This window comes from Salvelinus alpinus, chromosome 6 (genome assembly GCF_045679555.1).
Source record: "Salvelinus alpinus chromosome 6, SLU_Salpinus.1, whole genome shotgun sequence".
In the NCBI taxonomy this organism is placed as follows: domain Eukaryota; kingdom Metazoa; phylum Chordata; class Actinopteri; order Salmoniformes; family Salmonidae; genus Salvelinus; species Salvelinus alpinus.
This window is the reverse complement of record NC_092091.1, coordinates 6,062,863-6,089,433: the sequence shown is the minus strand read 5'-3', so window position 1 is coordinate 6,089,433 and position 26,571 is coordinate 6,062,863. Positions and strand designations below refer to the sequence as shown.

General features: G+C 44.1%; 2 protein-coding genes and 1 long non-coding RNA gene across 4 annotated transcripts; 2 read left to right on the top strand and 1 right to left on the bottom strand.

Moving 5' to 3' along the window:
* Positions 1 to 200: 200 nt before the first annotated feature.
* Positions 201 to 4,323, bottom strand: LOC139579803 (tripartite motif-containing protein 16-like). The gene is made up of 5 exons (XM_071408622.1): positions 4,306 to 4,323; positions 2,279 to 2,512; positions 1,261 to 1,420; positions 1,076 to 1,135; positions 201 to 839 (listed from the first exon to the last, which is right to left on the bottom strand). Exons 1-5 carry the CDS (start codon positions 4,321 to 4,323, stop codon positions 322 to 324), a joined length of 990 nt encoding a protein of 329 aa, XP_071264723.1. The 3' UTR covers positions 201 to 321.
* A 2,792-nt stretch (positions 4,324 to 7,115) lies between these two features.
* On the top strand, positions 7,116 to 15,883 carry LOC139577486 (tripartite motif-containing protein 16-like). Of its 2 annotated transcripts, XM_071404506.1 has the most exons (6): positions 7,116 to 7,782; positions 9,166 to 9,261; positions 13,926 to 14,159; positions 14,621 to 14,780; positions 14,906 to 14,965; positions 15,197 to 15,883. In XM_071404506.1, the coding sequence occupies exons 1-6, from the start codon at positions 7,186 to 7,188 to the stop codon at positions 15,709 to 15,711; spliced, it is 1,662 nt and encodes a 553-aa protein (XP_071260607.1). In that variant the 5' UTR covers positions 7,116 to 7,185; the 3' UTR covers positions 15,712 to 15,883. The 2 variants fall into 2 exon arrangements, 1 of the variants encoding a protein (XP_071260607.1); XR_011675310.1 differs by lacking the exons at positions 7,116 to 7,782; positions 9,166 to 9,261; positions 14,621 to 14,780; positions 14,906 to 14,965; positions 15,197 to 15,883 and adding an exon at positions 11,620 to 12,155 and having other exon boundaries at positions 13,926 to 14,025.
* Positions 15,884 to 21,624: 5,741 nt separating this feature from the next.
* LOC139577489 (uncharacterized) lies at positions 21,625 to 23,189 on the top strand. The gene is made up of 2 exons (XR_011675313.1): positions 21,625 to 22,473; positions 22,839 to 23,189. It is a non-coding gene; the product is annotated as an uncharacterized lncRNA (long non-coding RNA).
* The last annotated feature ends 3,382 nt before the right edge of the window (positions 23,190 to 26,571 follow it).

Genomic DNA, 26,571 nt, shown 5'->3' with positions numbered 1-26,571 from the left:
TGTGGACCCTACTACAGTTTAACCAGCTCAGCTATAGACTACACCAGCATGACTAGTATCTATGTGGACCCTACTACAGTTTAACCAGCTCAGCTATAGACTACACCAGCATGACTAGTATCTATGTGGACCCTACTACAGTTTAACCAGCTCAGCTATAGACTACACCAGCATGACTAGTATCTATGTGGACCCTACTACAGTTTAACCAGCTCAGCTATAGACTACACCAGCATGACTAGTATCTATGTGGACCCTACTACAGTTTAACCAGCTCAGCTATAGACTACACCAGCATGACTAGTATCTATGTGGACCCTACTACAGTTTAACCAGCTCAGCAGTATCATTATTACTAAATAGCCAAAATCCAGGATAGAGGGTCTGAGTGAATGTGGTCTGGACTCTGTGGAGGAGGGTCATTGTGTCAGAGACACTGTAGAAGGACAGAGTACCTGCCTTGTGATCCAGGTACACTCCTACTCTGGAGGACTGAGGGCCTGATACTTTAGTCTCAACATTATTGTGTCTGAAACAATAATCACCACTATAGTAATATAAACTCCAGGACTTGTTATTGTGTCCAAATCCACCATCTCTCTCTGTTCTGCTGATGTCTTTATATGAGACTGATGTAACAACATTACCAGTCCACTCCACCTCCCAGTAACAGCGTCCAGACAGACCCTCTCTACACAGAACCTGGTACCAGTTGATGAATCTGTCTGGATGGTCAGGATATGGTTGGACTTGGTCTGTATAGGTCACCTTTCTGTTCCCTTCAGACAGAGAGAGGTGTGTGTTTGCTGTGTTTGGGTCCAGTGTGAGCTGACAGGAATCTGGGAGAAGAGCAGAGCAGAGACCAATGAGGGGAGTCAGAACAATAAGTTAAGTCAGATACTGTATCTACCCTGTCTTTGATTAGAGCACAGCAGAGATCAAATCAGAGAAATATGAGGAGTCAGATAGATACCCAGTCTTTGATTAGATCTACTATTGCTATATATTTCTAGAGGGATTGTTAGGAGTGTCAGTAAAAAGAGACTGTTAGTTACTTCACAATAAAGAGACTCACATTGTAACAACTGTTCTCTGGTCTTGGGCTCTGGAGGCAGTACAACATCCACTATATTCACTACAGACACACAAACACATTGACAGAGAGAGGGAATGTTATCATCAGACCATATTCCACATGTATATGACTAGTAGGGAACTTTCAATGGTCTAAAGTTGATGTTCTTATTGTTTTCAACACACCTGTAGTGGAGATCTTGGTCCATTCTCCTTTAAGGAAGTCTTCTAGTTTCTCTCTCAGTTCAGACACAGTCTTACTCACATCTCCAAAGTACTGAAGAGGATGGACAACGATGCTGGGTAAGTCTGAAGATACACTGATACTGGAGAGAGACGGATAACTCTGGAGAGAGAGACAGAGAGAGAGAGAGACAGAGGGAGACAGAGACAGATGGACAGAGAGAGAGAGAGACAGAGAGACAGAGACAGATGGACAGAGAGAGAGAGAGAGAGGGACAGAGAGAAAGAGAGAGCGAGGGACAGAGAGAGAGAGAGGGACAGAGACAGAAAGAGAGAGAGAGAGAGAGAGAGAGAGGGACCGACAGAGAGAGAGAGAGGGACAGACAGAGGGAGAGAGAGGGACCGACAGAGGGAGAGAGAGGGACCGACAGAGGGAGAGAGAGGGACGGACAGAGGGAGAGAGAGGGACGGACAGAGGGAGAGAGAGGGACGGACAGAGGGAGAGAGAGGGACGGACAGAGAGAGAGAGGGACGGACAGAGAGAGAGAGGGACGGACAGAGGGAGAGAAAGGGACGGACAGAGGGAGAGAGAGGGACGGACAGAGGGAGAGAGAGGGACGAACAGAGGGAGAGAGAGGGACGGACAGATGGAGAGAGAGGGAGAGAGGGACGGACAGAGATAGATAGAGGGACGGACAGAGAGAGAAAGAGGGACGAACAGATAGAGAGAGAGGGACGGGGTGAGAGAGAGAGGGACGGACAGAGTGAGATAGGGACGGACAGAGAGAGAGAGACGGGGAGAGAGAGACGGGGAGAGAGAGACGGGGAGAGAGAGAGAGAGGGACGGACAGAGTGCGATAGGGACGGACAGAGTGCGATAGGGACGGACAGAGAGAGAGAGAGAGACGGGGAGAGAGAGAGAGACAGGGACAGAGAGAGAGACAGGACAACATAATGATTGAGATGAATAGTTTCAAATGAAGTTAATTTCATATCACATGTAACAAGACAGTTTAGTTACCTGGAGGAAATGGATGTGATCCTCTGTGTGTGAGAGCTGCTCCAGCTCAGTGCTTCTCTTCCTCAGCTCAGCTATCTCCTGCTTCAGTTGCTCCAGGAGTCCTTCAGCTTGACTCACTTGAGCCTTCTCTTGGGCTCTGATCAGCTCCTTCACCTCAGAGCTCCTTCTCTCAATGGAGCGGATCAGCTCAGTAAAGATCTGATCACTGTCCTCCACTGCTGACTGTGCAGAGCGCTGTAAAGAGAGAGACATAGAGAGAGACAGAGAGAGAGAGACAGCTCTATCAGTCATAGAGCCCATTGCCCTTTATGGTTGTGAGGTCTGGGGTCCGCTCACCAACCAAGATTTCACAAAATGGGACAAACACCAAATTGAGACTCTGCATGCAGAATTCTGCAAAAATATCCTCCGTGTACAACGTAAAACACCAAATAATGCATGCAGAGCAGAATTAGGCCGATACCCACTAATTATCAAAATCCAGAAAAGAGCCGTTAAATTCTACAACCACCTAAAAGGAAGCGATTCCCAAACCTTCCATAACAAAGCCATTATCTACAGAGAGATGAACCTGGAGAAGAGTCCCCTAAGCAAGCTGGTCCTAGGGCTCTGTTCACAAACACAAACACACCCCACAGAGCCCCAGGACAACAGCACAATTAGACCCAACCAAATCATGAGAAAACAAAAAGATAATTACTTGACACATTGGAAAGAATTAACAAAAAAACAGAGCAAACTAGAATGCTATTTGGCCCTAAACAGAGAGTACACAGTGGCAGAATAGCTGACCACTGTGACTGACCCAAACTTAAGGAAAGCTTTGACTATGTACAGACTCAGTGAGCATAGCCTTGCTATTGAGAAAGGCCGCCGTAGGCAGACATGGCTCTCAAGAGAAGACAGGCTATGTGCTCACTGCCCACAAAATGAGGTGGAAACTGAGCTGCACTTCCTAACCTCCTGCCCAATGTATGACCATATTAGAGACACATATTTCACTCAGATTACACAGATCCACAAAGAATTCGAAAACAAATCCAATTTTGATAAACTCCCAGACACCTTTAATGTTACCGTTAGCTAGCTGAAAACGTCTGTTACACTGTAACTTACCGGCAGCCTCACATAAAAACGTATTGGTTAACCTGTTGAGGATAGAGGGCGCTATTTACACTTTGGGGGAAAATCGTGCCCAATTTAAACGGCCTCGTACTCAATTCTTGCTCGTACAATATGCATATTATTATTACTATTGGATAGAAAGTTTCTAAAACTGTTTGAATTATATCTGTGAGTAAAACAGAACTCGTTTGGCAGCAAACTTCCTGACCAGGAAGTGGTAAGTCTGAAAACGACTAGGGCCTGCCTATAAATGGGCAGTATTAGTATACATGCACGTCATACACCTTCCACTAGATGTCAAGAGGCAGTGAGAGAATAAATGGGGTGTTTATCTTGGTCTGAGGTGGAATAAATCCTCTTGGAATGACGTGTCACCCATTTCCTGTTTTCTGGAAAGCGCGAAGATGGACCTGGATTTGCCTTCTGAAAAGCTGTCGTTATAGGCGACTACTATCTCCGGCTTTGATTTTATTTGATACATGTCACAATATCATCGTAACGTATGTTTTTTCAATATAGTTTTATTAGATTATTGAAATTTATTCGGGACGTTTGGCGTGTTGCGTTGGGTGCTTTTGTTCAGGAAGGAGAGCTTCGCGCCACTTGGCTAGTGTGCTTGCTAATTCAAGAGGGACAAAGGACATTCTAAAACCAAACAACGATTGTTCCCGACAAAGGACCTCTTGTACAACATTCTGATGGAAGCTCATCAAAAGTAGGACCCATTTTATTTTATTTTATGATGCTATTTCATATATCTGTCGAACTGTGTACTATTAGTTTTGCGCCCAGGTTTTGGTCACTATCTCGCCATAACGTTATGTCGTAAAGAAGTTATTTTTAGAATTCTAACACTGCGATTGCATTAACCTGTTATGGCTGAAGGAGCAGCAGTGAGTAACCTGGAAAGAGGTGGCCATTTCAAACGGCCTCGTACTCAATTCTTGCTCGTACAATATGCATATTATTATTACTATTGGATAGAAAACACTCTCTAGTTTCTAAAACAGTTTGAAATATTTCTCTAAGTGAAACAGAACTCCTTTTACAGCCCATTTTCTATCCGGAAGTGAGATTTCCAAAAAGCGATGTCTCTCTTCAAGAGCTTGTCTATAAAAGGGCATGTCACTTAGGACTGTAGAAACACGTCATACGCCTTCCCCTGGGTGTCATGCGGAAGTGAGAGCAGAAATGACTTGATTATCTCGTTCAGGGATTGAATACAACCTCTTGGAGTGAGAGGTCCGCCATTTATTTATTTTCGAGGGCGCGAAGTTGGACCTGGAATCGCCTCCTGGAAAACCGTCGTTATAGGTGAATATGATCTCCGGCTTCGATTTTATTTGATAAATGTCACAATATCATCCTAAAGTATGTTTTTTCAATATAGTTTAATTATATTATTGAAATTTATTCGGGACTTTAGACGTGATGCGTCGCAAGAATTTGTTCAAGAAGGAGAGGTTAGCGCCGCACGGCCAGTGTGCTTGCTAATTCAAGAGGGAAATAGTTCGTTCTGGATCCAAATAAAGACGGTTCTGAACAAAGGACCCCTTGGAGAACATTCTGATGGAAGATCAACAAAGATAAGGACCCAATTTGGGATACTATTTCATATATCTGTTGAACCGTGCTATCGCTATCATTTGACTAGAATCAATGCTGCTGTGTGTTAGCTATTGTAGTAAGCTAATATAACGATATATTGTGTTTTCGCTGTAAAACACTTCAAAAATCGGAAATATTGGCTGTATTCACAAGATCTTTGTCTTTCATTAGCTATCCACCATATATTTTTCTGAAATGTTTTATGATGAGTAATTAGGTAGTTGACGTTGGTGTCTGTATTTACTCTGGCTACTCCCGTGCGATTTCTGACTGTAGCTATGATGGTAGCTATGATGGTAGCAGTAATGTAAAACTGATTTATAGCTCAAATATGCACATTTTTCGAACAAAACATAGATTTATTGTGTAACATGTTATAGGACTGTCATCTGAGGGAGTTTTTTCTAGGTTATTTAGGTTGGTTCTAGGTTAGCTAGGTTGGCTTGTGCATGCTACCTGCATGCTACCGTTGCTGTGAAAAATGTCTGTCTGTCTTTTGTATTTGGTGGTGAGCTAACATAAATATATGTGGTGTTTTCGCTGTAAAACATTTTAAAAATCGGAAATATTGGCTGTATTCACAAGATCTTTTTCTTTCATTTGCTATCCACCATATATTTTTCTGAAATGTTTTATGATGTGTAATTAGGTAGTTGACGTTGGTGTCTGTATTTTCTCTGGCTACTCCCGTGCGATTTCTGACTGTAGCTATGATGGTAGCAGTAATGTAAAACTGATTTATAGCTAAAATATGCACATTTTTTGAACAAAACATAGATTTATTGTGTAACATGTTATAGGACTGACAGGTTAGTTAGGTTGGCTTGTGCATGCTACCTGCAGCCTACTTGTGCTGTGAAAAATGTCTGTCTGTCTTTTGTATTTGGTGGTGAACTAACATAAATATGTGTGGTGTTTTCTCTGTAAAACATTTTAAAAATCGGACATGTTGGCTGGATTCACAAGATGTTTATCTTTCAAATGCTGTATTGGACTTGTTAATGTGTGAAAGTTAAATATTAAAAAAAAATATTTAGCGGAACCCCTGTCCTAGACAGGTTATGAACACAAGCATTGTTAGATATTACTGCACTGTTGGAGCTAGGAAAACAAGCAATGTTAGACATTACTGCACTGTTGGAGCTAGGAACACAAGCAATGTTAGATATTACTGCACTGTTGGAGCCAGGAACACAAGCATTTAGTTAGATATTACTGCACTGTTGGAGCTAGGAACACAAGCAATGTTAGATATTACTGCACTGTTGGCGCCAGGAACACAAGCATTGTTAGATATTACTGCACTGTTGGAGCCAGGAACACAAGCATTGTTAGATATTACTGCACTGTTGGAGCCAGGAACACAAGCATTGTTAGATATTACTGCACTGTTGGAGCCAGGAACACAAGCATTGTTAGATATTACTGCACTGTTGGAGCCAGGAACACAAGCATTGTTAGATATTACTGCACTGTTGGAGCCAGGAACACAAGCATTTAGTTAGATATTACTGCACTGTTGGAGCCAGGAACACAAGCATTTCACTACACCCGTAATAACATCTGATAAATATGTGTATGTGACCAATAACATTTGATTTGATTAGAGTTTTGAAACTGTAACAATCCGTGGTGGTGTATATTATTAACCATATACCACACCTCCTCAGGCCTTATCCGTGGTACTGTATATTAACCATATACCACACCTCCTCAGTCCTTATCGTGTTGCTGTATATTAACCATATACCACACCTCATCAGTCCTTATCCGTGGTACTGTATATTAACCATATACCACACCTCCTCAGGCCTTATTGATTAATTACAACACATAGGTGTATTATAAGGCATTATAAAGGTCATTAAAATAATGATACTTACTTCAAAGAAACTGTTACCCTTCAGATATTCTAACAACTCACATTTTAAGATTCATTATGTCATTTGTTCCATGTTAAGGGCTCTTACCTTGGAACAAAACAATTTGTCTCACTCTTGCTGTTGCATGCAGTTCCTCTCTCTTCCTCCATTCCTCTAACCACTCCCTCCTTCTAACCCCACCCCTCTGGCAGAACCAGGAAGTCCCTCCCCTTCACAAACTCTCTTCTGTGGAAACGAAACTGATCAGAGTCTCTGTCTCGTCTGTCTGTGTGAGAGTGAACAACCGTCCAAATGGCTCAACAGGGAGTTCTGCTGGACCAGGGCCAGTTCTGTTGTTCTGTCTGTCTGGATCTACTGAAGGAGCCAGTGGCTATTCCATGTGGACACAGTTACTGTAGGAGCTGTATTGAGGGCTGCTGGGATCAGGATGTTCTGAAAGGGGTCTATAGCTGTCCTCAGTGCAGACATACCTTCACTCCAAGGCCTACGCTGATGAAAAATAACATGTTGGCTGAGCTGATGGAGAAACTGAGGAAGACAGGACTCCAGGCTGCTCCCCCTCCTGCTCTGTGCTATGCTGGACCTGGAGATGTGGCGTGTGATTTCTGCACTGGGACCAGAAAGCAGAAAGCCCTCATGTCCTGTCTGGCGTGTCTGGCCACTTACTGTGAGACTCACCTCCAACCTCACTATGAATTTCTTGGTTTCAAGAAGCACAAGCTGGTCAAAGCCACCGCACAACTACAGGAGAAGATCTGCTCACATCATGACAAACTGCTGGAGGTTTACTGTCGTACCGATCAGCAGTGTATCTGTTATCTGTGTACAATGGATGAACATAAAGGCCATGATACAGTGTCAGCTGCAGCAGAGAGGATTGAGAAACAGGTAAGACCAGAACAACTTGTTGGTTACTGTCTGATAAACATACCTTTATATAACTAGGCAAGTTGGTTAAGAACACATTCTTATTTACAATGACAGCCTACCAGGGAACAGCAGGTTAACTGTCTTGTTCAGGGGAGGAACAACAGATATTTACCTTGTCAGCTCGGGGATTCGATCCAGCAACCTTTCGGTTACTGTCCCAACGCTCTAACCACTAGCTTACCTGCCAAACCGATGACAGCCTACTACCGGCCTAACCCTAACTCAGACAATGCTGGGCCAATTGTGCGCCACCCTATGGAATGCCCTATCACGGCCAGTTGTGATACAGCCTGGAATCAAACCATTGTCTGAAGTGATGCTTCTAGCACTGAGATGCAGTGCCTTAGATCACTGTGCCACTCGGGAGAAATGATAACCCAGATTCTCCAAATGTATCACATTTTCTAAAGTCCAACACATTATCATTTGTTATCAAACACCCAATCAGCTCCCTGATTTGTGTTCTGTTAAAACTATAATAATTCACATCAAATTTCATGTTATTGGTCACTGTTACGGTCGTCTTGTAGTGAATGAGCGGACCAAGGCGCAGCGGGTGATGAATACATAATGATATTTATTAAACAAGACGAAAACTAAACACACTTGAGAATTTACAAAATAATAAACGAAGTCAACAGACCAAACAAACGAACTTACATAACACGAAGAGACAGACGAAACAGTCCCGTGTGGTGCAAACATACACAGACACGGAAGACAATCACCCACAACAAACAGTGAGAACATCCTACCTTAATATGGTTCTCAATCAGAGGAAACGTCAAACACCTGCCTCTAATTGAGAACCATATCAGGCAACACATTAAACCCAACATAGAAAACACATAACATAGAATGCCCACCCCAACTCTGTTAAATACATTACTAGTAATGAAACAGCAGGGAGCCCGAGGTCCGGCGCGCTATCAACTGTGCCGCAAAAGCATGCTCGTAACACATAACCAACAAAACACATACAAAAACAAGAGAAAACAGGTCAGGAACGTGACAGTCACAAATATTTAGCAGATGTTATTGAGGGTGTAGCGAAATGCTTGTGTTCCTAGCTCCAACAGTGATATCTAACAATTCAAAGCAATAAACACAAATCTAAAGGTAAAAGATTCGAATGAAGAAATATTTCAATTTTAGATCGAGCAATGTCGGGGTGGCATTGACTAAAATATAATCACATACCAACATTCTAATATAATTTCACACAGTCACTATCTCAACATTTGAATCCCTATCTTCTATGGGTCCTATGTCACATTACTATACTATTGATCTACTGGACTAATAAAGCTTGATAGCTCATTGAAGAGTGATTCTCCACAGAGGCAGCTGGGGATGAGTCAGCAGAAGGTCCAGCAGAGATTCCAGGAGAGAGAGAAGGAGCTGAAGGAGCTCCAACAGGCTGTGGAGTCTTTCAAGGTGAGTATTGTTGACCAGAGGAGACACACCATTTCACTTCTCTCCTCCAATCAGAGAGAGGGAGAGGGGTCCCTATCCAATCCCACTGACCCCACTGTTGGGAACAGGCTGTCTGGACCCCTTTCAGAGAATAGACTGTTTAATGTAACTGACGGGATATGAACCCAGGTCTACCGTGGGAGAAACCAACATCTTGACCGTTACACCAAGAGGACATTCCCTATTGGACCGACACTGATTTAGAAGTAGCAGGCGGGGCTACCTCATCACATAACCATGAGTAACCATGACTGACTCATGTCCCCTATACATTAACATGGAGCTCTCTCTCTATTCAATTCAATTCAAACCGACTCATATTACAGTCATGTTGCAGCAGTTTGTAGGATGGAGACTCCAAGATGTGGGAAGTGTGCAGGAGGTCATGGGATAGAGGATTGTGTAGTTTCATTGGATAAAGTTGTGTGTGTCGACTGTAGGGGCGTCCATGTTGCTGGGGATCAGAAGTGTCTGGTGAGAGAGAGGCAGGTTGAGGTGGCTAGAGTCAGAGTAGTGCAGAAGGTGTCGTATGCTGAGGCAGTGAAGAAAGTAGAGGAGGATGGGTCAAGGGTGATGGATCCTGAGAGGCTCCCTGTGAGTAGTAGATCTGTGCAGCACAGGAGGGAAAGGCCAACGAGTGATATATGCTTCAGTAAGGTTGGCTTCTTAGCGTTCATAGCAATGGTTATCAACTGTACCGCAGTAATGGAACGTAAATCACAGACAGTAGATGTTGTGGTGGCAGCTGCAGAGAAGTATTTCGTCATACGAGATTTGACTTCAGAAGAGTTACAGGGTGTGTTGAGTGGTGGTGTCCCGTCCTCCCAGGTCGTTGTCATGGTGCAGGAGCAGATAGGGTCAAAGTAGTGGAATGGGGTAGTGGGTTTTTAATGAGTGTAGGGTTAGTTGGCATGGTGCAGGAGCAGATAGGGTCAAAGTAGTGGAATGGGGTAGTGGGTTTTTAATGAGTGTAGGGTTAGTTGGCATGGTGCAGGAGCAGATAGGGTCAAAGTAGGGGAATGGGGTAGTGGGTTTTTAATGAGTGTAGGGTTAGTTGGCATGGTGCAGGAGCAGATAGGGTCAAAGTAGTGGAATGGGGTAGTGGGTTTTTAATGAGTGTAGGGTTAGTTGGCATGGTGCAGGAGCAGATAGGGTCAAAGTAGTGGAATGGGGTAGTGGGTTTTTAATGAGTGTAGGGTTAGTTGGAATGGTGTTACTTAGTATTATCATAATTTCCCCTTTTCCCATTTTGTATCACAAAGTAAAATAGATTTATATTATAGTCCAGTTGGGGGCGGTAATGCAACATATTGGATGCCAACCACCGTTAAACTCCAAAGAAGAAGAAACGTTATATTATGTCTATGTACAGTGTTGTAACGATGTCTCTCTCTCTCTCATTCCATCACTTTCGTGGTAGTTGGTTGTGTGGGTCTCTGGTTATGAATGGGGTGCTGACAGACAATCGTTGATGGATATTTATAGAGCTCTGATCAGGACAACAATTGATTACAGGTGTATAGTTTATGGAACAGCAGCAAAGACTTGTCTTCAGAAGCTGGACCGAATCCAGTATATAGCTTTAAGGATATGTATTGGTGCATTTAAATCAACATCTGTATGTGTCTTACTAGTGGAGGCAGGTGAGATGCCTTTGGATATACGGTGTAATAAATTGTCATTAGCTTATTGGGTTGAAAGGCTGTGAGGTTGAGCATCCCACTGCTACTGTTCTAGATGACTGTTGGGAATATACTAGTAGACAAGGCAGTGGTTTTGGTTGGACAGTTGTAGGTATCAATGTCATTATGGAGAATTGAGAGAATGGGTGTAGTAGTGAGATTCTGCTGGGTCCCAGCACATTCAGGTGTGGAAGGAAATTAAATTGTAGACCAGTTATCTAAAAGAGCTTTGAAACAAGATATAATATATATTAATGTTCCACTGGGTAGAGGTGAGGCCAAATGTAAGATCAGAGACATTTTGATAGATGTGTTGCAGAAGAGATGGGACTCTGAGAACAAGGGACGGCATTTATATGTCCTCTAAAGGCCGGTGGACCAAGGATCAAAGGTCAGATTAGGAAGGAAGAGGTGGTGTTTACTCGATTGTGTTTAGGACATTGTACATTGAACTGGTCCTTACATCTGGTTGGCAGCATGTGAATGGTTTGTGTCTGGAGGGTATGGTCAATGAAACGGTGGAGCATGTGTTGTTATATTGTTGTAAGGATGTTGAAGAGAGGGAAAGATTGAAGTGTAGGGTCATTGAGGTTGGACGGGGTTGGGGGGTTCGGAAGGGATTTGGGGGATGGGGGAGGGTCTATTAGAAGTTAGTAGGACTCTTTTTTATTTTCTCAGAAGTACTGAGTTAGGTAGGAGGATTTAGAAATGGTGTAAACCGTGATTGGACACACCCCAGCACAGTAGGTAGCGCCATGCACCTTTAACGTTGGTTTGTGGACCGCCATTATATCATAGAAGAAGAAGTTGGTCTGTGAGGGTTTTGTGGTTCCTGAGGAGGGCTACTATTCTTTTTTATTTTGGTTCTCAAGTATTTTCTGATTTTATTAAAGCCAAAGCTAAAGCTACCCTAAACAATTCAATATATCAGTCAATATATTTTCTCTGTGATTTGTTGTTTTCCCGTCAACCGTTCCATCGCATCTTAACCGTGTTACCGGGCGGGCACTAGGACCCAGGGGAGGCTGCTGCACCGGTAGTGACGTCAGTCCTACTTGTAGCTCATTGTGGTCAACGTCAGCCGTGTCTCGAGACTGCTAGCTAACGGTTAACGGAGAGGAAAAGACTCTGACAGGACACATTCATGTAGATAGGCTATGATGGCAATTTGTGGTAAGTTACAATAGAGAGAGAGACTTTTCACTACTATAGACTTTGGTCAGAATCAAAGCTTTGTTAACCAATACGTTTTTATGTGAGGCTGCCGGTAAGTTACAGTGTAACAGACGTTGTGAGCTAGCTAACGGTAACGGTAACGGTGTCTTTCAAATTCCACATAAGTTATGTGGCGATGATATCTAGATAACGTTGTATTTAATGTAGGTTTACTATCTGTGCCAGGCTATAAATGAGACAGATGATGTCTAGTTAACTTTGTATTTAAGTTTCCATGTGAGTCATTTAGCAGACACTCTTATCCAGAGCCACGAGGGTTAAGTGCCTAAATCTGCCTAAAAATGGCGATTTACAGATTTTTCACCTAGTCTGCTACTTAACACCAAGCGGTCCAGGAGGGGAGACAAGTTGTTATTTTCCAGTTCCGTCCTAAGAACAGGTTTTAGTGGTCAAATAAAAAGGGAGACATTTTTTGGTGCCATTTAGGGGAAATGTAATTCTAAGGATCATTCCAGTCAGAAGAGGCTCTGTGAAGGTTCGTTTCAATTCATTTGCTATGGCCTCGCTAGTGTTCCAGCTCAGACAATGTTCTTTGGCCGTTTGGACTCGTTCTATTGTCCAGCCTACTAGGACTCAGGGGGCAGAGGCTGGGTCTAGCTCTGCTACGGGGCAGGCTACTGGAGGGGGTACCAGGAGGGAGGAGAGTAGAGCAGGACCAAGAGGTGTTCTGTACCTGTCTGTCCAGGAGGGAGGAGAGTAGAGCAGGACCAAGAGGTGTTCTGTACCTGTCTGTCCAGGAGGGAGGAGAGTAGAGCAGGACCAAGAGGTGTTCTGTACCTGCCTGTCCAGGAGGGAGGAGAGTAGAGCAGGACCAAGAGGTGTTCTGTACCTGTCTGTCCAGGAGGGAGGAGAGTCGAGCAGGACCAAGAGGTGTTCTGTACCTGTCTGTCCAGGAGGGAGGAGAGTAGAGCAGGACCAAGAGGTGTTCTGTACCTGTCTGTCCTGGAGGGAGGAGAGTAGAGCAGGACCAAGAGGTGTTCTGTACCTGTCTGTCCAGGAGGGAGGAGAGTAGAGCAGGACCAAGAGGTGTTCTGTACCTGTCTGTCCAGGAGGGAGGAGAGTAGAGCAGGACCAAGAGGTGTTCTGTACCTGCCTGTTCAGGAGGGAGGAGAGTAGAGCAGGACCAAGAGGTGTTCTGTACCTGTCTGTCCAGGAGGGGGGAGAGTAGAGTAGGACCAAGAGGTGTTCTGTACCTGTCTGTCCAGGAGGGAGGAGAGTAGAGCAGGACCAAGAGGTGTTCTGTACCTGTCTGTCCAGGAGGGAGGAGAGTAGAGTAGGACCAAGAGGTGTTCTGTACCTGCCTGTCCAGGAGGGAGGGGAGTAGAGCAGGACCAAGAGGTGTTCTGTACCTGTCTGTCCAGGAGGGGGGAGAGTAGAGTAGGACCAAGAGGTGTTCTGTACCTGTCTGTCCAGGAGGGGGGGACAAGGCCTGGTGGACCTGGAGAGCAGGGTGGCAGCGTTCTGACTCAATGAGTTGCAGAGAGGCTACTGTACCTACTGTCTCTCTCTCTCTGTCTCTGTCTCTCTCTCTCTCTGTCTCTCTCTCTCTCTCTCTGTCTCTGTCTCTGTCTCTCTCTCTCTCTGTCTCTGTCTCTGTCTCTGTCTCTCTCTCTCTGTCTCTCTCTCTCTCTCTCTGTGTGTCTCTCTCTCTCTCTCTCTCTGTCTCTCTCTCTGTCTCTCTGTCTCTCTCTCTCTCTCTCTCAACAGCGCTCTGCACAGGCAGCAGTGGAGGACAGTGATCAGATCTTTACTGAGCTGATCCGCTCCATTGAGAGAAGGAGCTCTGAGGTGAAGGAGCTGATCAGAGCCCAAGAGAAGGCTCAAGTGAGTCAAGCTGAAGGACTCCTGGAGCAACTGAAGCAGGAGATAGCTGAGCTGAGGAAGAGAAGCACTGAGCTGGAGCAGCTCTCACACACAGAGGATCACATCCATTTCCTCCAGGTAACTAAACTGTCTTGTTACATGTGATATGAAATTAACTTCATGTGAAACTATTCATCTACATCATTATGTTGTCCTGTCTGTCTCTCTGTCCCTCTTCTCTCTCTCTCTCTCTGTCCGTCCCTCTCTCTCTCTCTGTCCGTCCCTCCCTCTCTCTCTCTCTCTCTCTCTGTCCGTCCCTCTCTCTCCCTCTGTCCGTCCCTCTCTCTGCCTCTGTCCGTCCCTCTCTCTCCCTCTGTCTCTGTCCCTCCAACTCTTTGTCTCTCTCTGTCCCCCTCTCTCTCTGTCCCCCTCTCTCTCTGTCCCCCTCTCTCTCTGTCCCTCTCTCTCTCTGTCCCTCTCTCTTTTGCTCTCTCTCTCTGTCTCTCTCCCTCTGTCCCTCTCTCTCTCTCTGTCTGTTCCTCTCTCCCTCTCTCTCTCTGTCCCTCTCTCTCCCTCTCTCTCTCTCTCTCTCTCTCCAGAGTTATCAGTCTCTCTCCAGTATCAGTGTATCTCCAGACTTACCCAGCATCGTTGTCCGTCCTCTTCAGTACTTTGGAGATGTGAGTAAGACTGTGTCTGAACTGAGAGAGAAACTAGAAGACTTCCTTAAAGGAGAATGGACCAAGATCTCCACTACAGGTGTGTTGAAAACAATAAGAACATCAACTTTAGACCATTGAAAGTTCCCTACTAGTCATATACATGTGGAATATGGTCTGATGATAACATTCCCTCTCTCTGTCAATGTGTTTGTGTGTCTGTAGTGAATATAGTGGATGTTGTACTGCCTCCAGAGCCCAAGACCAGAGAACAGTTGTTACAATGTGAGTCTCTTTATTGTGAAGTAACTAACAGTCTCTTTTTACTGACACTCCTAACAATCCCTCTAGAAATATATAGCAATAGTAGATCTAATCAAAGACTGGGTATCTATCTGACTCCTCATATTTCTCTGATTTGATCTCTGCTGTGCTCTAATCAAAGACAGGGTAGATACAGTATCTGACTTAACTTATTGTTCTGACTCCCCTCATTGGTCTCTGCTCTTCTCCCAGATTCCTGTCAGCTCACACTGGACCCAAACACAGCAAACACACACCTCTCTCTGTCTGAAGGGAACAGAAAGGTGACCTGTACAGACCAAGTCCAACCATATCCTGACCATCCAGACAGATTCACCAACCAGTGTCAGGTTCTGTGTAGAGAGGGTCTGTCTGGACGCTGTTACTGGGAGGTGGAGTGGACTGGTGCTGTTGTTACAGCAGTCTCATATAAAGACATCAGCAGAACAGAGACAGAGACAGATGGTGTATTTGGATACAATAACAAGTCCTGGAGTTTAATGTGCTGTAGTGGTGATTATTGTTTCAGACACAATAATGTTCAGACTAAAGTATCAGGCCCTCAGTCCTCCAGAGTAGGAGTGTACCTGGATCACAAGGCAGGTACTCTGTCCTTCTACAGTGTCTCTGACACAATGACCCTCCTCCACAGAGTCCAGACCACATTCACTCAGACCATCTATCCTGGGTTTTATCTCTATGGTACTGCTGAGCTGGTTAAACTGTAGTAGGGTCCATATAGATACTAGTCATGCTGATGTAGTCTATAGCTGAGCTGGTTAAACTGTAGTAGGGTCCACATAGATACTAGTCATGCTGGTGTAGTCTATAGCTGAGCTGGTTAAACTGTAGTAGGGTCCACATAGATACTAGTCATGCTGGTGTAGTCTATAGCTGAGCTGGTTAAACTGTAGTAGGGTCCACATAGATACTAGTCATGCTGGTGTAGTCTATAGCTGAGCTGGTTAAACTGTAGTAGGGTCCACATAGATACTAGTCATGCTGGTGTAGTCTATAGCTGAGCTGGTTAAACTGTAGTAGGGTCCACATAGATACTAGTCATGCTGGTGTAGTCTATAGCTGAGCTGGTTAAACTGTAGTAGGGTCCACATAGATACTAGTCATGCTGGTGTAGTCTATAGCTGAGCTGGTTAAACTGTAGTAGGGTCCACATAGATACTAGTCATGCTGGTGTAGTCTATAGCTGAGCTGGTTAAACTGTAGTAGGGTCCACATAGATACTAGTCATGCTGGTGTAGTCTATAGCTGAGCTGGTTAAACTGTAGTAGGGTCCACATAGATACTAGTCATGCTGGTGTAGTCTATAGCTGAGCTGGTTAAACTGTAGTAGGGTCCACATAGATACTAGTCATGCTGGTGGAGTCTATAGCTGAGCTGGTTAAACTGTAGTAGGGTCCACATAGAGACTAGTCATGCTGGTGTAGTCTATAGCTGAGCTAGTTAAACTGTAGTAGGGTCCACATAGATACTAGTCATGCTGGTGTAGTCTATAGCTGAGCTGGTTAAACTGTAGTAGGGTCCACATAGATACTAGTCATGCTGGTGTAGTCTATAGCTGAGCTGGTTAAACTGTAGTATGGTCCACATAGATACTAGTCATGCTGGTGTAGTCTATAGCTGAGCTGGTTAAACTGTAGTAGGGTCCACATAGATACTAGTCATGCTGGTGTAGTCTATAGCTGAGCTGGTTAAACTGTAGTAGGGTCCACATAGATACTAGTCATGCTGGTGTAGTCTATAGCTGAGCTAGTTAAACTGTAGTAGGGTCCACATAGATACTAGTCATGCTGGTGTAGTCTATAGCTGAGCTGGTTAAACTGTAGTAGGGTCCACATAGATACTAGTCATGCTGGTGTAGTCAATAGCTGAGCTGGTTAAACTGTAGTAGGGTCCACATAGATACTAGTCATGCTGGTGTAGTCTATAGCTGAGCTGGTTAAACTGTAGTAGGGTCCACATAGATACTAGTCATGCTGGTGTAGTCTATAGCTGAGCTGGTTAAACTGTAGTAGGGTCCACATAGATACTAGTCATGCTGGTGTAGTCTATAGCTGAGCTGGTTAAACTGTAGTAGGGTCCACATAGATACTAGTCATGCTGGTGTAGTCTATAGCTGAGCTGGTTAAACTGTAGTAGGGTCCACATAGATACTAGTCATGCTGGTGTAGTCTATAGCTGAGCTGGTTAAACTGTAGTAGGGTCCACATAGATACTAGTCATGCTGGTGTAGTCTATAGCTGAGCTGGTTAAACTGTAGTAGGGTCCACATAGATACTAGTCATGCTGGTGTAGTCTATAGCTGAGCTGATTAAACTGTAGTAGGGTCCACATAGATACTAGTCATGCTGGTGTAGTCTATAGCTGAGCTGGTTAAACTGTAGTAGGGTCCACATAGATACTAGTCATGCTGGTGTAGTCTATAGCTGAGCTGGTTAAACTGTAGTAGGGTCCACATAGATACTAGTCATGCTGGTGTAGTCTATAGCTGAGCTGGTTAAACTGTAGTAGGGTCCACATAGATACTAGTCATGCTGGTGTAGTCTATAGCTGAGCTGGTTAAACTGTAGTAGGGTCCACATAGATACTAGTCATGCTGGTGTAGTCTATAGCTGAGCTGGTTAAACTGTAGTAGGGTCCACATAGATACTAGTCATGCTGGTGTAGTCTATAGCTGAGCTGGTTAAACTGTAGTAGGGTCCACATAGATACTAGTCATGCTGGTGTAGTCTATAGGTGAGCTGGTTAAACTGTAGTAGGGTCCACATAGATACTAGTCATGCTGGTGTAGTCTATAGCTGAGCTGGTTAAACTGTAGTAGGGTCCACATAGATACTAGTCATGCTGGTGTAGTCTATAGCTGAGCTGGTTAAACTGTAGTAGGGTCCACATAGATACTAGTCATGCTGGTGTAGTCTATAGCTGAGCTGGTTAAACTGTAGTAGTGTCCACATAGATACTAGTCATGCTGGTGTAGTCTATAGCTGAGCTGGTTAAACTGTAGTAGTGTCCACATAGATACTAGTCATGCTGGTGTAGTCTATAGCTGAGCTGGTTAAACTGTAGTAGGGTCCACATAGATACTAGTCATGCTGGTGTAGTCTATAGCTGAGCTGGTTAAACTGTTGTAGGGTCCACATAGATACTAGTCATGCTGGTGTAGTCTATAGCTGAGCTGGTTAAACTGTAGTAGGGTCCACATAGATACTAGTCATGCTGGTGTAGTCTATAGCTGAGCTGGTTAAACTGTAGTAGGGTCCACATAGAGACTAGTCATGCTGGTGTAGTCTATAGCTGAGCTGGTTAAACTGTAGTAGAGTCCACATAGATACTAGTCATGCTGGTGTAGTCTATAGCTGAGCTGGTTAAACTGTAGTAGGGTCCACATAGAGACTAGTCATGCTGGTGTAGTCTATAGCTGAGCTGGTTAAACTGTAGTAGAGTCCACATAGATACTAGTCATGCTGGTGTAGTCTATAGCTGAGCTGGTTAAACTGTAGTAGGGTCCACATAGATACTAGTCATGCTGGTGTAGTCTATAGCTGAGCTGGTTAAACTGTAGTAGGGTCCACATAGATACTAGTCATGCTGGTGTAGTCTATAGCTGAGCTGGTTAAACTGTAGTAGTGTCCACATAGATACTAGTCATGCTGGTGTAGTCTATAGCTGAGCTGGTTAAACTGTAGTAGGGTCCACATAGATACTAGTCATGCTGGTGTAGTCTATAGCTGAGCTGGTTAAACTGTAGTAGGGTCCACATAGATACTAGTTATGCTGGTGTAGTCTATAGCTGAGCTGGTTAAACTGTAGTAGGGTCCACATAGATACTAGTCATGCTGGTGTAGTCTATAGCTGAGCTGGTTAAACTGTAGTAGGGTCCACATAGATACTAGTCATGCTGGTGTAGTCTATAGCTGAGCTGGTTAAACTGTAGTAGGGTCCACATAGATACTAGTCATGCTGGTGTAGTCTATAGCTGAGCTGGTTAAACTGTAGTAGGGTCCACATAGATACTAGTCATGCTGGTGTAGTCTATAGCTGAGCTGGTTAAACTGTAGTAGGGTCCACATAGATACTAGTCATGCTGGTGTAGTCTATAGCTGAGCTGGTTAAACTGTAGTAGGGTCCACATAGATACTAGTCATGCTGGTGTAGTCTATAGCTGAGCTGATTAAACTGTAGTAGGGTCCACATAGATACTAGTCATGCTGGTGTAGTCTATAGCTGAGCTGGTTAAACTGTAGTAGGGTCCACATAGATACTAGTCATGCTGGTGTAGTCTATAGCTGAGCTGGTTAAACTGTAGTAGGGTCCACATAGATACTAGTCATGCTGGTGTAGTCTATAGCTGAGCTGGTTAAACTGTAGTAGGGTCCACATAGATACTAGTCATGCTGGTGTAGTCTATAGCTGAGCTGGTTAAACTGTAGTAGGGTCCACATAGATACTAGTCATGCTGGTGTAGTCTATAGCTGAGCTGGTTAAACTGTAGTAGGGTCCACATAGATACTAGTCATGCTGGTGTAGTCTATAGCTGAGCTGGTTAAACTGTAGTAGGGTCCACATAGATACTAGTCATGCTGGTGTAGTCTATAGCTGAGCTGGTTAAACTGTTGTAGGGTCCACATAGATACTAGTCATGCTGGTGTAGTCTATAGCTGAGCTGGTTAAACTGTAGTAGGGTCCACATAGATACTAGTCATGCTGGTGTAGTCTATAGCTGAGCTGGTTAAACTGTAGTAGTGTCCACATAGATACTAGTCATGCTGGTGTAGTCTATAGCTGAGCTGGTTAAACTGTAGTAGTGTCCACATAGATACTAGTCATGCTGGTGTAGTCTATAGCTGAGCTGGTTAAACTGTTGTAGGGTCCACATAGATACTAGTCATGCTGGTGTAGTCTATAGCTGAGCTGGTTAAACTGTAGTAGGGTCCACATAGATACTAGTCATGCTGGTGTAGTCTATAGCTGAGCTGGTTAAACTGTAGTAGGGTCCACATAGAGACTAGTCATGCTGGTGTAGTCTATAGCTGAGCTGGTTAAACTGTAGTAGAGTCCACATAGATACTAGTCATGCTGGTGTAGTCTATAGCTGAGCTGGTTAAACTGTAGTAGGGTCCACATAGATACTAGTCATGCTGGTGTAGTCTATAGCTGAGCTGGTTAAACTGTAGTAGGGTCCACATAGATACTAGTCATGCTGGTGTAGTCTATAGCTGAGCTGGTTAAACTGTAGTAGGGTCCACATAGATACTAGTCATGCTGGTGTAGTCTATAGCTGAGCTGGTTAAACTGTAGTAGGGTCCACATAGATACTAGTCATGCTGGTGTAGTCTATAGCTGAGCTGGTTAAACTGTAGTAGGGTCCACATAGATACTAGTCATGCTGGTGTAGTCTATAGCTGAGCTGGTTAAACTGTAGTAGGGTCCACATAGATACTAGTCATGCTGGTGTAGTCTATAGCTGAGCTGGTTAAACTGTAGTAGGGTCCACATAGATACTAGTCATGCTGGTGTAGTCTATAGCTGAGCTGGTTAAACTGTAGTAGAGTCCACATAGATACTAGTCATGCTGGTGTAGTCTATAGCTGAGCTGGTTAAACTGTAGTAGGGTCCACATAGATACTAGTCATGCTGGTGTAGTCTATAGCTGAGCTGGTTAAACTGTAGTAGAGTCCACATAGATACTAGTCATGCTGGTGTAGTCTATAGCTGAGCTGGTTAAACTGTAGTAGGGTCCACATAGATACTAGTCATGCTGGTGGTGATGGTCCCCAGATGTGATGATTCATTCTGCTCTGTTTTATCTACAATGATTTAACTGATTTGATCTTCAGAAGATGTTATGAATTAAAATGATGTCAGGTTCTGCTGAGCTGGTAAACTGATTTGTTATGATTTAAAATTAAATGTATTCACATTTTTGTAATTGCAATGTTTTAATCTTGTACATTTCCATGAATCCTGATGTCTGGTGTTGATGTATATTGGTTGTCATTCAGAACCATTGATATGTTTTCTCAGTTGGTTCTCTGTCTCTATGTAATTCTCCTCAGTATCATTGATCAGCTTGTTGGTCCTAATTGATGTGTTCTCTGTCACCTGGAGCTGCATGGAAAATGGTCCAGGAACTAAAGGACAATTCAGGACTAGTCAGCCCACTACAAGCTGGTATCACTTACTTTCTACTAAACTATATGGACTGGTTTCCCAGACACAGATTAATCCTAGGCCTGGACTAAAAAGTATGTTCAATGTAGATGTCCAGGAAACCGGCCCTAAATGTGTCATCTTTCATCCTCCCATACTGCTCAGTCCAGCAACATTAAACCTGTCCAGCAGGTGGTGCTATTGACCAAACAATAAAATAGCAGATATCTTGACTTGCCACTCAGTATATCAGTAATGTTCAGAATAGTACTTTAATATCATTGGAGATTGATGGTCTTTTTAATCCACTATCCAGAGTCAGGAACAGATGAAGTTAGGTCTGCTACTGTTCAGTGATTAAATATGATTTATGGTGATGGGAAATAATAAAAAACACTAAACTTCATCTAGTAATAGTTTTCCTTTGTTATTTATTCCAAGGTGTGTCTTTAACTTGTAAATATATTGTGTGGAGGTGAGCTAGTGGTGTGGCTGATAGAATAGAATGAAAAGGGAGGAGGGGAGGAAGAGGGGAGGAGTGAAGGGCTGTTCAAGAAACCAGATGAGGAAGAGGAAGATGTTCAGGGGAATTACTGTCTCTGTTCCAAATGGTTCCCTATTCCCTACGGTGCTTCTGACCAGGTCTAAAGTAGTGTTCTACGTAGGGAATAGGGTGTAGATTTATTACAATATCATGCTTTAGTGTTTGGCACAAAAATATATTAGATCTCCACCCCCCCACTTCCTGTCTGTCATCCCCCAGTTCTGTTAAGACTTCCTCTCATTGAACTGGGCCTCATTCTAAATGGTCACTTTGTATTGATAGTCCATACTGGTCTTTACTATGGTTCTACATACAGTACCTGTATTGATAGTCCATACTGGGCTTTACTATGGTTCTACATACAGTATCTGTATTGATAGTCCATACTGGTCTTTACTATGGTTCTACATACAGTACCTGTATTGATGAGGGCCTCATCATCCGGCTGCACAAAGAAAGCCAGGGACTGCAGTGTGCTCCAGTCTCCAGCAGGGGGCAGTAAAACCCTATGGACCTGAAAGGGACTGCAGTGTGCTCCAGTCTCCAGCAGGGGGCAGTAAAACCCTATGGACCTGAAAGGGACTGCAGTGTGCTCCAGTCTCCAGCAGGGGACAGTAAAACCCTATGGACCTGAAAGGGACTGCAGTGTGCTCCAGTCTCCAGCAGGGGGCAGTAAAACCCTATGGACCTGAAAGGGACTGCAGTGTGCTCCAGTCTCCAGCAGGGGGCAGTAAAACCCTATGGACCTGAAAGGGAAAGTGAGGAGTAAAAATCAAAGGTGAATTTACATTGATGTTTCCACGGAGACCTGAATCATATCCACGAGGCACCAAACTGAAGAAAATGAACTGAAACAGGGAGGGACTAACTGAACTAAAATAATTATGTTGCTAAATGTTTTGCTACAGTGTTCTCTAACGAATACGACCCTGGATTCAAATACTATTTGAAATCTTACAAATAATTTGAGCATTTCCTTTAGCCCTCCAGGTGGGCGGGGTTTGTTTGTACTTTTAGGACTTTTCTATTTGTTCCATTACAACAAACTCATTCAACCACTGCTTATTAAATATTCAACATTATTTTAACGCAGGTCTGTTTCCACGTGCAATAAGCCTGTAACGTCTTGTATGATCTCATCAGGTAAAGGTGTGTCAAATGGAAGGGCAAGTCTCACCACTGAGAGGAAAACATCACTGGTCCACCTCTGCATCAGGTCAGCTATGTTGATCAGTACTGTCCCAGGGATGCTGGGAGCAGAGATGAACTCCCCTGACCTGGTACCACCTATGGAGTTGTCATTTTAATATCAGTTTAACCCCATTACTGCTATAACACATAAACCATGTTAATAGAATGAAATGGATCCAGGTTCCATTTATTCTACAATAGATTTACTGCCTGTGGAACACTTCTCCAAAGTGTCTGAAATCAAGATGACTGCAGGTCTGAATCCCAAACTAATGGGGGGAAATGGCTCCATCTAATAAGATGGTATTTAGAGGTATGAACCTTTCTATTGGGGTGAACCATCCCCTTAACATACAGGACCAGTCAAAAGTTTGGACACATCTACTCATTCAAGGGTTTTTCTTTATTTTTACTATTTTCTACATTGTAGAATAATAGTGAAGACATCAAAACTATGAAATAACACATATGGAATCATGTAGTAACCAACAACGTGTTAAACAAATCAAGTGGAGGCCAGGTCATCTGATGCAGCACTCCATCACTCTCCTTCTTGGTCAAATAGCCCTTACACAGCCTGGAGGTGTGTTGGGTCATTGTCCTGCTGAAAAACAAATGATACTCCTGCTCAGACCAGATGAGATGGCGTATCACTGCAGATCGCTGTGGTAGCCATGCTGGTTAAGTGTGCCTTGAATTCTAAATTAATTCCTGACAGTTTCACCAGCAAAGCACCATCCAACCTCCTCTTCCATGCTTCACGGTGAAAAATACACATTCAGTTGATAAGAGGTGGTGTGATGGTGTGGGGGTGCTTTGCTGGTGACACTGTCTATGATGTATTTAGAATTCAAGGCACACTTAACCAGCATGTCTACCACAGTATTCTGCAGCGATACGCCATCCCATCTGGTTTGAGCTCAGTGGGACTGTTCTCACCTGATTGTCTATGTCAGGTGTGTCCCAGTGAGCTCAGTGGGACTGTCATGTTCTCACCTGATTGTCTATGTCAGGTGTGTCCCAGTGAGCTCAGTGGGACTATCATGTGTTCTCACCTGATTGTCTATGTCAGGTGTGTCCCAGTGAGCTCAGTGGGACTATCATGTGTTCTCACCTGATTGTCTATGTCAGGTGTGTCCCAGTGAGCTCAGTGGGACTATCATGTGTTCTCACCTGATTGTCTATGTCAGGTGTGTCCCAGTGAGCTCAGTGGGACTATCATGTGTTCTCACCTGATTGTCTATGTCAGGTGTGTCCCAGTGACCTCAGTGGGACTATCATGTGTTCTCACCTGATTGTCTATGTCAGGTGTGTCCCAGCTTTTGATTGGTCCTGTAGTTTGTGTAGAGCAGAAAGTGTGATGCTGTCCTAGTTGTGCTCTGTGTTCCCGCTCCAAGGAAAGACTCATCTCTGGACACTCTCACATCCCCTGTTACCTGGTACACTGCTCCCCTCCTGCCCTGGTCTGTCTCTCCCAGTCTGGTACAGGTGTCCTCTCCTGCTCTGGTCTGTCTCTCCCAGTCTGGTACAGGTGTCCTCTCCTGCTCTGGTCTCTCTCTCCCAGTCTGGTACAGGTCTCCTCTCCTGCTCTGATCTGTCTCTCCCAGTCTGGTACAGGTGTCCTCTCCTGCTCTGGTCTGTCTCTCCCAGTCTGGTACAGGTGTCCCCGCCTGCCCTGGTCTGTCTCTCCCAGTCTGGTACAGGTGTCCTCTCCTGCTCTGGTCTGTCTCTCCCAGTCTGGTACAGGTGTCCCCGCCTGCCCTGGTCTGTCTCTCCCAGTCTTGTACAGGTGTCCTCTCCTGCTCTGGTCTGTCTCTCCCAGTCTGGTACAGGTGTCCCCGCCTGCTCTGGTCTGTCTCTCCCAGTCTGGTACAGGTGTCCTCTCCTGCTCTGGTCTGTCTCTCCCAGTCTGGTACAGGTGTCCTCTCCTGCTCTGGTCTGTCTCTCCCAGTCTGGTACAGGTGTCCTCTCCTGCTCTGGTCTGTCTCTCCCAGTCTGGTACAGGTGTCCTCTCCTGCTCTGGTCTGTCTCTCCCAGTCTGGTACAGGTGTCCTCTCCTGCTCTGGTCTGTCTCTCCCAGTCTGGTACAGGTGTCCTCTCCTGCTCTGGTCTGTCTCTCCCAGTCGGGTACAGGTGTCCTCTCCTGCTCTGGTCTGTCTCTCCCAGTCTGATACAGGTGACCTCTCCTGCTCTGGTCTGTCTCTCCCAGTCTGATACAGGTGACCTCTCCTGCTCTGGTCTGTCTCTCCCAGTCTGGTACAGGTGACCTCTCCTGCTCTGGTACAGGTGTCCTCTCCACTCTCTCTCTCCCAGTCTGGTACAGGTACCCTCTCCACTCTCTCTCTCCGCGGAGCTTTGCTCACCAACATCACACTTACCTGACTTGTTTACTGATCTGCTGTTTGATCAGTGATTGTTGCTATGTTTGTATTAATATTTAGGGAAAAAAAATATTTGAAGACATAGCTCATTTAACCTTTACAGCGAAATTCAAAAAATATATTTTTAGAAATATTTAACTTTCACACATTACAAGTCCAATACAGCAAATGAAAGATAAACATCTTGTGAATCCAGCCAACATGTCTGATTTTTTAAATGTTTTACAGCGAAAACACAACATATATTTATGTTAGCTCACCACCATATCCAAAAACACACAGCCATTTTTTCACAGCAAAGATAGCTTTCACAAAACCCACAAATAGAGATAAAATTAATCACTAACCTTTGAACAACTTCATCAGATGACAGTCATATGACATCATGTTATACAATACATTTATGTTTTGTTCGATAATGTGCATATTTATAGCCACAAATCGTGGTTTTACATTGGTGCCATGTTCAGAAATGGCTCCAAAATATCCGGAGAAATTTTAGAGAGCCACGTAATCTAACAGAAAAACTCATCATAAAACTTTGATGAAAGATACATGTTTAACATATAATTACAGATACACTGGTTCTTAATGCAACTGCTGTGTTAGATTTAAAAAATAACTTTAGTAAAAAGCACAGCATGCAATAATCTGAGACAGCGCTCAGCCATTCTCCGCCATGTTGGAGTCAACAGAAATACGAAATTACATCATAAATATTCCCTTACCTTTGATGAACTTTCATCAGAATGCAGTGCCAGGAATCCTAGTTCCACAATAAATAGTTTTTTTGGTTTATAATGTCCATTACTTCTGTCGAATTAGCAACTTTGGCTAGCATGTGTAGTTCACGTGTCCATCCAAATTTACGCTAATGAACGAAAACTTCAAAAAGTGATATTACAAATCGAATAAACTGGTCAAACTCAGTTGAGAATCAATCTTCAGGATGTTTTTCACAAATATATCCAATAACGTCCCAGACGGAGCATTTCTTCATGTATTCATAACTCATTGCAGACAAGGACATAACATTCCCAGTGTGTGTGGCCAAGAACTGGCAATATGCCTGACCTGTCACTCCAAAGGCTCTCATTCGGTCCCACATCAGGCTAGACTCTTCATTCCACGTTCTACTGCCTGTTGACATCCAGTGGAAGGCGTATGAAGTGCATACAGATCCATAAATATAAGACATTTAAATAGGCGATGCCTTTCACAGCGACCCATATCCAGAATTTTCACTTCCTGTTTGGAAGTTTGCCTGCCATATGAGTTCTGTTTTACTCACATATATAATTCAA

Bases quoted from the DNA above. Each gene is read 5' to 3' on its own strand.
- LOC139579803 (XM_071408622.1), bottom strand. The intron at 1,421-2,278 runs GTAACTAAACTG...CTCTCTCTCCAG, and splicing joins ATCACATCCATTTCCTCCAG to AGTTATCCGTCTCTCTCCAG. The intron at 840-1,075 runs GTGAGTCTCTTT...CTCTTCTCCCAG, and splicing joins CAGAGAACAGTTGTTACAAT to ATTCCTGTCAGCTCACACTG.
- LOC139577486 (XM_071404506.1), top strand. From the start codon at position 7,186: ATGGCTCAACAGGGAGTTCTGCTGGACCAGGGCCAGTTCTGTTGTTCT. The intron at 9,262-13,925 runs GTGAGTATTGTT...CTCTCTCAACAG, and splicing joins AGGCTGTGGAGTCTTTCAAG to CGCTCTGCACAGGCAGCAGT. The intron at 14,160-14,620 runs GTAACTAAACTG...CTCTCTCTCCAG, and splicing joins ATCACATCCATTTCCTCCAG to AGTTATCAGTCTCTCTCCAG.